The sequence below is a fragment of the Narcine bancroftii genome, chromosome 13 (assembly GCF_036971445.1).
Source record: "Narcine bancroftii isolate sNarBan1 chromosome 13, sNarBan1.hap1, whole genome shotgun sequence".
Classification (NCBI taxonomy): Eukaryota; Metazoa; Chordata; class Chondrichthyes; order Torpediniformes; family Narcinidae; genus Narcine; species Narcine bancroftii.
Genome location: NC_091481.1, coordinates 11447535 through 11459922, shown reverse-complemented (window position 1 = coordinate 11459922; position 12388 = coordinate 11447535). Strand labels below are relative to the sequence as shown.

The following is a 12388-nucleotide window of genomic DNA, read 5'->3' as shown; positions in this document are numbered from 1 at the left end:
TACTTTAAAATAATCCAGTTAGGCATAAGCAAATGCAGTGTATGCTTCACATGAAAACTGCCGAGGCTGTACATCAAATCAATGGCAAGTCTGGGGAGGGAGGTCTTGCTTGTAAATAGAAATTTTATTAGAGAACAAATCAGCAAAACAGCTGCTGCAGCACCAGCCACTTGGGTTTGAATCTGCCGCTGTCCGTTCAGGAGTTTGTACATTCTCCACTTAGGTTTCCCCACAATGTTGCAAAGATATGCAGGTTTGTCAGTCAATTGGTCAAAAGACCTGGTTACTAAGCTGTATCTCTCTGAATTAAAGTTCATGAAAGGAATTAGAATAAAACCAAATTCAATCTGACCTCAATTTAACTTGTTTCATTATATAATGTTTCAAATATACCATTGATATTATCATGCCCCCAAGATGGAAATTAGGTAAATGGCAATTAAATTTATAACACAAGTAGCTTATAACCCAGATGTTAACGTTGCCCCTTGACACTCCAGTTATAATGAGGTTGCATTCTTTAGGTTTTTATGGTGCCTTCTGGGATATACACGGACCAAATGTTTGGAAAAGTTCACATCAACAAAAGTTAGATAAAATTTGCAGTTCAAGCAAGCAGAAAGCTGCAGCAGCCAGGTAGAAAGAGGATGGAGATAACAGTCAAGTGCAGCCAAGAGCCACTGTATTTAAATTAGGTTTAAGTTATTTAACACGACAATGTTTGTTTAGTTATGACAGCTAAAGAAACTGAAGGCTAAGGTGGGTGTCTGCTGCATTTGAGATAATTTGTTTAGAGTCCTAAATATTCACAAATGCGTTTCAAGACTTTTTCCAGACGAAAGTGATAATGGCTGTGTAATGAGGCATTTTAATTTCCCACTCATGCAATACAATCCATCCAGTGCTTAAGGGCAAGACAGCTGAAAGACTTGGTGATAAATGGCTGATAATAAAGCATGACAATTTAGAAACAAAACAGGTGCACAAGATATTCCACAAATACAAAATAACGAATGTAGTTTCCCAAAATTGAAACACAAAATGATGGAAATACTTTGTGGACCAGGTACAATTGGTAAAGAAACCATCAACATCACCTTTTCATTAGAACCTGTTATTTTTGATGCGGAGCTGACCAAAAGCAACCTTGAGAATTCTATATTCATTCTCGCACTTAAGTAACAAACATACTGCAAACAGATGCTTAAGTGTTCATGGGTGTCAAAAACAGATACAAATGATGGGTCTCACATACATTTTCTCTCAAGGAGGAGCTCAAAACTATCAAGAGATTTTCACTGAGTCAGTGGCCAATGCTATCAAGAGATTTTCACTGAGTCAGTGGCCAATGCCTCGCTTATGTGGCTTAGAAAGGTAGTGAATGTTGAGTGGGGTGGGGGGGGGGGGTGGGGAGAGGCTTATTCAATATCTAAAATTCCAAGATCGATATCAGATTCAGAAAATGTCAAGCTCGTTACATTGAAGGCAAATCCAAAGGGGGTAAAAAACCATCTTGTAGTTAAGACCTGCAAGGCTTAGATACATCTTTCCCATCGACTTAAATCAAGTATATTAAGAGTGAAACAAGCTGGTTGAAGTCATATACCAGCATTTAACTAAATTTCAACTTATTATGGAGGTCATTAAATTTAGAGGCAAAAACAATGCATTGTTTAAGGACTTCTCCACAAATCACAGAAATAGAAGATACCCACCGATGCTCATTGGTGCTTCACAATTTTCAGCAGAATTCCTATTATGCCCATTGCTGTCCAAAAAATATGAACAGGGTGAATGAGTTGAAAAAATGCCTGAAATTTGGTAATACAGGTACTGAAGATCTGTGAGGATATTCAAGTCGACTTCATAATCAAATAACGACAAGAACCCCAAGAAGCAGCTGGGTCAATCACCAGATTGATAATGTAAAATGACCTTAACTGCTGTAAAAGGACTCTCCTTCTGAAAACAAACCACACAGCCCAAGGATTTGAATGAATAACTGTGTCTTGTGACACAGAGTAGATGAACTTTATTTTTAAATAAAGTCAAGTGAACTGGTCAAGAACACAAAATAGAAGCCCAAACTGTCTTGGATATCTGAAACTGCTGGAAACATGCAGGAGGGAGATCGAGCAGCTCATTGAATGGTGTAACAACAACAACCTTGTACTCAACTTCAGCAAAACCAAGATGATTGTGGACTTCAGGAGGAAGTCAGGGGAGCAAGACCCAGTCTTCATCAAGGGCTCAGTCGTGGAACTCCTGGGTGTCAACATCTCCAAGGATCTGACCCGGAGCCTCCATGTTGATGTAATCACAAAGGCGGCTCGCCAGCGACTATACTTTGTGAGACGTCTGAGAAGATTTGGTATGTCTCGACGACTCTCAAATCTCTACAGGTGCACCATGGAGAGCATTCTGTCTGGTATGGAGGTGCCAACTCTCAGGACAAGATTAAACTCCAGAGATTAAACTCAGCTTGTGACATCACAGGCACCAGATTTCACTCCGTCAAGGACATCTACACGAGGTGGTGTCTTAAAAAAAGCAGCCTCTATCCTCAAAGAGCCCCATCACCCAGGCCATGCACTCTTCACTCTGCTACCATCAGAGAAAAAGTATAGAAGCCTAAGACGAGCACTCAAAGGCACAAGGACAGCTTCTTCCCCTCGACCATTTGATTCCTGAATAATCAATGAACCAAAGACACTGCCTTACTTTTTGCCAACAATTATTATTACTTTTTTTTTCTTTTTAAAGTAATGTTGTAAGATGGTTTATAATACGAATGTTTACTCTATGATGCTGCCACAAAACACCAAATTTTATGACTTGTTCATGACAATAAATCCTCATTCTGATTGGTCAGCAATCTGGAGAAGGAGAAATTGAGTTGCAGTAGTCAATACATGTGGTAATGATGGCCACTTTAGAATCTGCTGAGAATATTAGCTTTGATAACCCACTTCCCTCTCCACAAATGCTGTCTAACCTGTTAAGAATTTTGAGAATTTTCTACTTTTTCAGCATCTGCAGGTCTGCATCTTCATTCGTCCAACCATTAGTTGTTCAGGATTCACCATTTACCAGTTCTCAAGAATAATGAATCAGCATTAACTTGCAAGCTTTCAGATATCAGCCTGTAGCTCCCTATACTTTTGCAATGAGGTCCAACACAAGCTTAAGGAATAGCATCTCATCCTCTGAAAGGGAACCCTGCAGAGTTTTGAACCCAATATTGAATTTTACAACTTGAGGCAACTTGGTTTCTGTCAATATTAGTTGCCCATCTGTAATATCACTTCAAGTTATGTGTAGCTTTATTTTCATGTAGAATGTTCAGAGATAGAATTCAGTGATGTGTCCATTTTTTTTAAATGGCCTCCACACATTCTCACCAGTAAAATGCTGCCATTTTAATCTATGATCATTTTTGTATTTGCATTTGAGCCAGGCTTTGTACACAATTCCTCAAGATCAAACAGCAATTCAACCAAGGGTTTAGTCAGTTACCCCCTGTGAGTTCACCTTAATAACAGCCTTAACTTGAAACACAAAAGCCTCCTGAATAGCAGGTCTGGTTCTCCTTCCTCCTGAAAACCCACTCCCTCCTCTCTGCCTATATCCCATGTCAAGTCTCAGTTGCAAGACCTCTTACAAAGTACATTAAAAAATTTCAAAGCAATTCCCAAGGGTGACTCAAAAAATGCATTGTGATAACAATTAAAAACATAGGCCAGAGTTCCATCCCTAACCAGTGTCACGTAACCAGATCTCACTGCTATAGAATCTCGTCAGCTTCACAAGCTATGAAAAAGGAATAAAGTGAAAATAGGAAGTATCCCCATTTCCAAATGCTGCAGTGAATCCTGCTGTGAAATGCATCCATGCACATATACAAAATCCAGTTCAAAACGTGAAGGACCCCCCCCCCCCCATACATCCAGCTTCTCACAACTGAAAATGGCAGTGTGTATCAGAATAAGCAGCACTTTTTAGAAAAAGATAGAAAGATGAGCCCTGAGCACATTGTTTGAGGGACATTTAATCTGCACTATTCCACCCATGCATCAGCCAAGGAAATCTTTGTGGTCATTAACCAACTCCAGATACAAATTTGTGGTTGGCCATTTGCAGTTAGGCAACATTAATCAAAATCACCGTCTATTATGTGCAAATCCTTGAAGTCTAACAAATCATACCACTGACCACTAGTTCTCTATGTTTCTACCTCAAGAGATTGAGAAAGAGTCACACTTGAGAATAATAGTTTGCCTTGTTATTCTCTTTCAAGGGTTGTTGGTTAAATTGAGATCCACTGTACAATTTGTTAAAAAGATCAGTTATGTACATCTTTGAGCAACCTTCAGTTCAAGAGTACCCTCTAGTGTCAACAATGTGTGATACCAACGATCTGTTACATTCCAAAGTTAAAATGTAATGCATAAAACAAATGTTGCAGTCTCCTAGCTCAAAGCTGTCAACTTTGAGTCTCATTTTTGTTCTATTGACTTCCCAATGCTAACACATAAATGTCAAAATCAAAAGACAATCACACAAGCTCTTTAATCATCAATGGCATAAGGAAATCAGTTCCTGATGACAAACAGTTCAGCCATCCCAACTTCAATTTACAAATTGCTTAGCATCACAGATTTTTATTTCGGTGTTCAGCTCTAGAAAAAGCACAGTCCCAACACATCAGAACTTTCACATTCTCAACTCACAATATTCTGCATGACCACCTCCAACTCTGATTTTGTACACCACATGAAACAATTACGTTGTACCAGCTACTCCTTAGTTCAACCCATAACTGCCTCTCTTCAGACTATTATAAAACAGTTTAAGCCTTTATCATGCGTTCTTGGTGGCCACATGATTAAATATTCAGGTTTACAAAGACTAGCTGGAGGGACTCAGTCATGGAAATGGTCAGTCAACATGTTGGGTTGACAATTCTTTATCAAGACCATTTTTTTTATTATATAGCCTCTCCCCAATTTTTCCAAAGAACATACAAGAATTTTTTACATGTTGAAACAACAAACAATTGATAGCAGGCGTGCAAAAGTTGCACTGGAAATGAAACAAATGCGCACAATTTAAAGCGGGCATTGGAAAGTAGTAGCAGCAATGAAACACGCACAATTTATAGTGGTCGTGGGAAAGTAATAGCAGCAATGAAACACGTGTACAATTTAAAGCAGGCATGGGAACGTAACAGTGGCAATAAAACGTGTACAACTTAAAGCGGGCGTGGGAATGAATCAACACGCGAACAATTTACAGACGAATGTGGGAATTGGGTACATACAAAATGGCAAAATTCAAAATTTTGATCATGGCTCAGGACCATCTCTTTGGCCAGAGTCCTGTTACTCTGAGTAACAGGATATTCTGGCACTGTACTTTATCAATGTTAACAGACCCTTCCCCTGAGAGAGGAGATTAACATATCAAGTGCCTCTGAGACAATGGTCTCAGACAGACCTTACAAGGAGGATATCATCTATATAATGGGTGATTGACACCTCTGGGAGAAGTTGAATGGGTTGAAAATTGCGGAAGATTAACAGTGCCAGATAGTGGAATAATGGAATGTTGTATCATCTCCTGTCCCAAATAAATTTAAATTGCTCGTGAGTTGGATTGTAGAATACTACACCTGCGTGGTATATGCATGTGCACACTATACAAGAATTTTTTTTTTTTTAAATAAAGAGTTTATAGTTTAAGATTTTCCATGCGTTAAATGTATGAAAATACAGTACTCAGTATTTTCTCAGACCACTTGGTAGGGAACTCCAAACATTCACATTTCTGTATGAAGAAATTTATTTTAATCTCCACTCAAATAATTGATCCTTTATTCAGAGATTGAAACCATGCTAGACTCCTTAATCGGGGAGGGCCAAAAAAATTATTTATTTTTATAAATCGGACTTTAGTCTTTCAACCAAGAGCAAAGGAATCAAGTGATACATGTATAGTACAGAAATGCAGCAATCAACTGGAATGATAAAGCATGTCTAAGGAGTCAAACGGGCCCTTCCTAATCCCATTTGTAATTAAGTGATTTTTCCCCCAAGCCAATGGTCAGGATATACTTTACAATGACTACAATTTTAATCTTGTAATTCAGACTCCAAAACCCAGCAACAAGAGAAATTAACCAAAACAAATGGATACTTTAACAAAAGTTGCTTTTAATTACCTTTAAACATGAAAACAGGATCAAACTTTAACTTATTAGTATTAACTTAACCCCCTTCTAATTCTAAGCGCACATGTATGTAATGTGTACAAGTTCAGAAAAAGTCTTTGATTCACAGTCCAATCTCACTTCTCACTCCTCCAAGTTCTCCGGTATCAGGCAATTCTTATACTGTGCACAGAGGAATTTAACATTTATTAATTTCTTTGGTGCTTGAAAGGTAAATGGTTACTGCTCAGGAAGGTTCTTGTTGGTTTTCAGAAAGATTTGTTACTCGTTGGACACAAACTGATTCCTTCTGATCAGCCACTTGTCTTGCCGAAGAAACTTACTGCATCGGTGTTTTCTAGATGATAACCTCTTTCCTTCAGTTCACCACAGAGTTCCTTTTCCGTTTCCCTCATCTCAGGTGAAACATTATACATCCAGCCATCTCCTCTTGTATGGACCACATGGGCTTTGAACAGGCTGAAATAAGAACTCACAACCAGTCTTCAAAATGGGGTTTTCCACAAGCTTGCCAGCTTGTCATATTCCAGTCCCAGCTGCTGCTGCTGAACTTTCGAACTGAATTTTCTCTCTCTTTCTCTCACAGAGCAAACCACATGTCCCTCTGAGAGCAGCAAACTGCACTCAGACAGACCGCGGCACCGGACCCAATTTTCTGAGTTTGTTCACCTGTTGCTTTCCAAAATAATAATCAATTACTCCACTGCACGCCTGTGTGTTCTTCAGCCTCAGAGACCCTCACTGGTCCACCTTGGTCACCATCCCATAGGGTTATTTCCTCTGCTTTTTCTCAAACGGCCAGTGATCTCCCCATTTACTGGTGCTCTGCGCCAGTCCTCTGCTTCACCAGTTTTATATACTTCAGCCAAGGACACCGTCGTAGCACAATTTCTTCAGGGGAGCATCTGCAGCACATACATCTTCAGCAGCTTATAATTTTTCATCTCAAGATTTCAGTGCTGTGTATCGTTCCACTCAGACTCATCAGTCAAGGAACCAGTCCAGTCTGCAAATAGCAAGAACTAGAGAATATTGCTCTGAGATTTAGTCAAGTAACAATTAGGCCACACAAGAACCAAGCAATCAACATCAACAACAAACCTATCCACAAATGAATTGAATGCACAGGCAAAAATAGTAGTCCTTTTTGGGGACCCCATACTTGTTTAGTCATGTGTTATGTTTATGTTGGTTCAGCCTATTGTTTCCACAATATATAACTGATCCTGAGCAATGCAAAATACTGGATGCAAAAGAAGAGAAGGAAGAATATAGTAGAGCGTTTAGGTAAGACAAGGAGGAAGTTTACGGGGAAATTAGAGGTTGATCTTGATGCTGTTTGGTTATAATGTTCGATGAATTTGCATGTGGGATTCTCCAACCTAGTTTTCTCCCCACTGCCTGTTGCTTTCCCTGATACCTCTACCCCTCTTCCTATTGCTCCCTTCCACCTCTCTACTTCCCTGTCAATCACACTTTCCTCCATTCAATTCCCTACCTACATTTCATGATCTACTATGCTCTTTTTTCAGAACACAGTTTCTTTAGCCCTCTTCTCACTTTGGAGCTTCCATTTCTTCTCTCCCTTCCCACCTTTCTGATTTTTACCTGTATTCAACAATCACCTGCCAGCTTATGCTCACCACCCCTCCCCCCCCCCCCCCCAAACTTTTATTCTGGCTATTCCCCTCTCACCAGTCCTAATGAAAGGTTTTGGCTTGAAATGTTGACCATCTATTTCCCTCCATGTATAATGTTTCAACCTGCTAAGTTCCTCAAGCATTTTGTGTTGCTACTGATTTCCAGAATCTTCAGTCTTTTTTGTTTCTATGTCATTGATTCAATTCAGTTACAGATCATTAGACTTTTTTTCTTTTAGGAGGCAGGAGCAAGTAGTTTCATCCTTCAAATTGTCACCCACAGTAAATGCTGAGACTCCGGGGAGTGTTATAGAACAGAGATCTGGGGGTGCAGTACAAAATGGGGATACAGACTGTGAAGGTGCCAGCATCTGTCAGAGCATTGAGCACAAGTGTTGCGATGTCATGTTCTAACCATCCAAGATGTTGGTGAGACTACATATGAGGTATTGTGAGCAGTTCTGGTCACTTGGCAGTCAAAATTACGTGTTTAAGCAGGGAAAGATGCAGAAAAAAATTCAGAGCAATTTTCCTGCAACTGGTGGGCTTGAATTGAGGAAGGGCAGATAAGCTGGGACTTCAACTTTTATAGAGATTTATAAAATGAGGAGCATGAGTACAGTAAATTATCTTCATTTTTTTTTCCAGATAGGGAGCCTAAACTCAAGGCCATAAATTTAGGGCGAGAGGAAAGATTTAAGAAAGCCAAGGGGAACTATTTTTGACCTGATAAGTAGATGGAATGAGCTCCCAGAGGAGGTGGTAGAGTTGGGTACAATTACAACATTTAAACAGTGTTTTGACAACTATGGATAGGAAAGGGTTAGAGGGATAATGTAGGCAAATGAAATTTGTTTTGATTATCCAGCTTGGTCAGCATGTACAAGTTTACCTGTGGGGCTTGATTCCATGAAATTAAATAATTCTGACTGATAAAGAAGGTGGCAATTTAGTCCAGCGAGTCTTTGCGATCAATCCCATTTCAATCATTATTTCAATACAATCTATTTCCCCAGCTCCACGGATTGTTCTGCTACTTATTTACACTTGGGGTAATTTGCATTAACCACTTAATCTGCCAGCATGTCTTGAGGAGGTGGGAGGAATCTGAGTGAAACACAAAATTCTGCAGATGCTGTGATTGAAGTAAAAACACACCAAAATGCTGGAGGACCTCAACTGAAATTCTAGCATCCATAAAAAGCAAAGATATACTGCTAACATTTGAATGGCTAAGTTGAGATGCCATCTTGTGGCAGAGACAAAAAAAACCAAAGCCCTCCTTACATACTCAGGCAGAAAGATCCCATAAGTATTTTGCAAAGTGGAAGAATTGTCACACATCTGAACTCATACATACATTAATTAATAAATAAATTATTGGACAATTATCACATTACCTTCTGTTAAGAGTTCACCACTTTATTATTGTGACTAACTAAAAAATAACTTTACAAATGGTTAAGTGCTTTACTGATAGAGATATGAAAAACATTATGAACACAAGCTTCTTCCATTCCAGAGGGTGGGTATGGTGTGATGAGTGATTTACATTTTGCCACCCAAATTCCCATCCACCATCAACAAGGAGCACTTTGGTTGGCACCATCAAGAACAAACAAATCCCATCCAAAGCATTCAACATTTACCATTATTCCAAACTGACTACTGTGACAGAATATAGATAAATTGGGACAGGGTTTGTTAATGTAGGTCACATACAAACACTTTAAAACAGATCTTATTTAAAATACTGGAGCTCTGTTAATGCTAGACGTGTCAGGGCCTCAGAGCCTTTGCAAAGGCTTTGGAGAGCGCCGAAGAGACTTCACTAATGGATTGTTGTTCACAAAAAGACAACAGTTTGTCGGAACCACATTCTATCTAGAGTAAAACTTGCTGTTCTAGGAGGGTCATGCGGTTTTGCAAACAGAGAGAGTACAACAGAAACTGGAACAGGACAAGCTGGCAAGCTTGTGGAAAACCCCATTTGGAAGACGAGTCATGAGTGCTGAGTTCAGCCTGGTCAAAGCCCTTATGGTTCATGCAAGGGGAGCGGACAGGCTGTCTAATGTTTCACTTGGAATAAGAGAAACGAAAAGGCACTCTGTGGTGACCTAAAAGAAAGAGGTTATCATCTGGAGAACTCTGAGGGGGCAAGATTCATCAGCAAGACACTGAAATGGCCAATTAGAAACAGGAATCAGTTGTAGGTGTCAACTTACAACGAATCTCTCTCTGAAAACCAACAAGAACCTTCCTGACTGGTAGGTCACCAAAGCCTGGTGAAGATTTATAAATGTTAAATTCTGTGCACAATATAAGAATTGCCTGCAACCAGTGAACTTGGAGGAATGAGAAGTGAGAATGGACTGAATCAAAGAACTTTTCTGAATTTACACACACATTATATACACGTGTGCTTAGAATTAGAAGGGGGTTAAGTTTGGTTAGTTTCGTCAATGGTGATACGTTAAAGTGTGATTCTGTTTTCATGTTTAAAGATAATTAAAAGCAACTTTTGTTTAAGTAACCATTTGTCTTGGTGAATATCTATTGCTGTTGGGTTTTGGGGTCCTCTGGGCTCGTAACACCACCAAGAACAAATAGACTCCAGAAACTGGCAAGATTTCTCCAAATCAGTTCTCAAACCTATAAAGTGTGTGTGCATATGCGCATGCCTGTATCCATTTCCTTTGTATTCCTCACCATGTCCAATACTTGGGATACTTCATCAAACATAGGTCAGAAATTCTGGAAGCAATTTCAGTAGATTATCACTTCCTACTCGATGGCAATTATGAAAAGCATTAAAAGCTGGCATTAATATCTTGTCCTTGAGTTTTTGTTTGTTGAATATGCTTTTCCCTCATGTATCTCACCCACATACACTGCCTTCAATGGTGTGTCATTTTCTTCAAGTTCATCTGATTTCTGATACAGACCATCCTCACAAACACCAATTTTTGAAAGCATGTCAATCAAGAATGAACTCTGGAGGCTTCTCATATAAAGCAGTTAATTTCCAAAGATTTATTTTTCAATCCACACAAATAAGAGTATTTAAATATTTAAAAAAACCAATAGGACTAGACCAAAATGAGTTGTAAATTGGGCAAAGGCTAGCTTTGATTGCACAGGAACTGCAAAAATTGATTGACAAAGGCAGTGGTGGGAACATTACTGGAGGGATTGAGAGAGATCTACCAGAGGATGTTTTTGAAAAAGGTCTGCTCAGAAATAGTCAGCACAGAAAATCAGGTCTCATGAATTTAATCGAGTTTTAAGAGATCACCAAGATTGGACACTACCCAAATGAGCATTCATTAGCCTTCGATAGGGGCAACGTACTGGAGTGTTTCGGAAGATTAGATCAAACAAGATCCAAGGTGAGATAGTTAATTGAATACAAAATTGGCTTGTTGGAAGGAGATCTGTAACCAGTGGTGCGTCACATGGGTCAGTGTTTCATTGTCATCTATGTTAACAATATGGTGAAAATTTAGTCAGCAGAGACTAATGAAGATTACAAATGGTTCTATTTTCCCCTGGGAAAATGGGCAAAGGATGGAATTTAACCTGGTTGGGCACATAATGTATTTGTACAGTTAAACCAGGGCAGCACACAGTAAATGTTAGTGGAGAATCATGTTAGTATAACAGGATAAAAGGTTCAAACAAAAACTGGACACATCTGATTCTTGCAGCAGTAAGACCCAATGATCTCAGCCTACCCCAAATTCCTATTTGGGGGGGGGGGGAAAACAAAATTTAGGAAGGCACCTTTCCAGTGTTGTTCCCTTACAGGTGTACTGTCATTACAGCAGAGAACACCTGACATTTGGGCATTTTTAAGATGAGCAAATATACATTTAACCACTTCCCAATGCTGATATGAACTAACCTTAGCCACAAAATGCTTGTCCTTCTGGTCCATATTAGCTGTTGGGGCCACATAATCTTTCCAAATCCGAAGTTTGCGTTCCTTGGCAGATCTGTCAACACAAAAAAGCATTCTAAGTGTGTTAAGATTTATTGGAGGATACAGAATAAGCCCGTTCATTCAGCACAGGGCCAGAAATAATTTCTCTAAGCCTGAATAGAGTACACATCTGAGGCTTACTAACAAAGTTCTCTATTAGGTCTTGGCTGTTATTTGGTTTTGGATTGAAAACCGAGTGCGGTCTTAACTGTACCTTGTGATCAAAAAAAGGCCTTGTGGACTTCAAGGCCTGAATGCAGACAGAATTTTTTTTTCCAGGCTGGGCTATCAGCAACCTGCTCCCTTAGCCTCTGAATATGAGGTGGGCTATTATCTACAAGCAATATATCATACTGACAGTATGAATCTTTGAAGGCCAAATCATTCAAAATGAACAAAAAAAATCTGGATTTCAAGTCAATAAGAGATATGATTGTAATATAGTAAAGTGGATCAAAGTCAGGCTCAATCTTGATGAATGGCAGAGCTGGATAGAAGACCCGCTCAACCTAATTCTGGGGACATTACAAAATGATT

At 39.3% G+C, this 12388-nt stretch overlaps 1 protein-coding gene across 1 annotated transcript in view; it reads right to left on the bottom strand.

The window, feature by feature from the left end:
* The window catches only part of snd1 (staphylococcal nuclease and tudor domain containing 1), a 767382-nt gene that overhangs the window by 724099 nt on the left and 30895 nt on the right, over nucleotides 1–12388 (bottom strand). The window contains exon 9 of the mRNA XM_069908835.1: nucleotides 11774–11864. Coding sequence (XP_069764936.1) covers nucleotides 11774–11864 — 91 coding nt within the window. The remainder of the gene's footprint in view (nucleotides 1–11773; nucleotides 11865–12388) is intronic.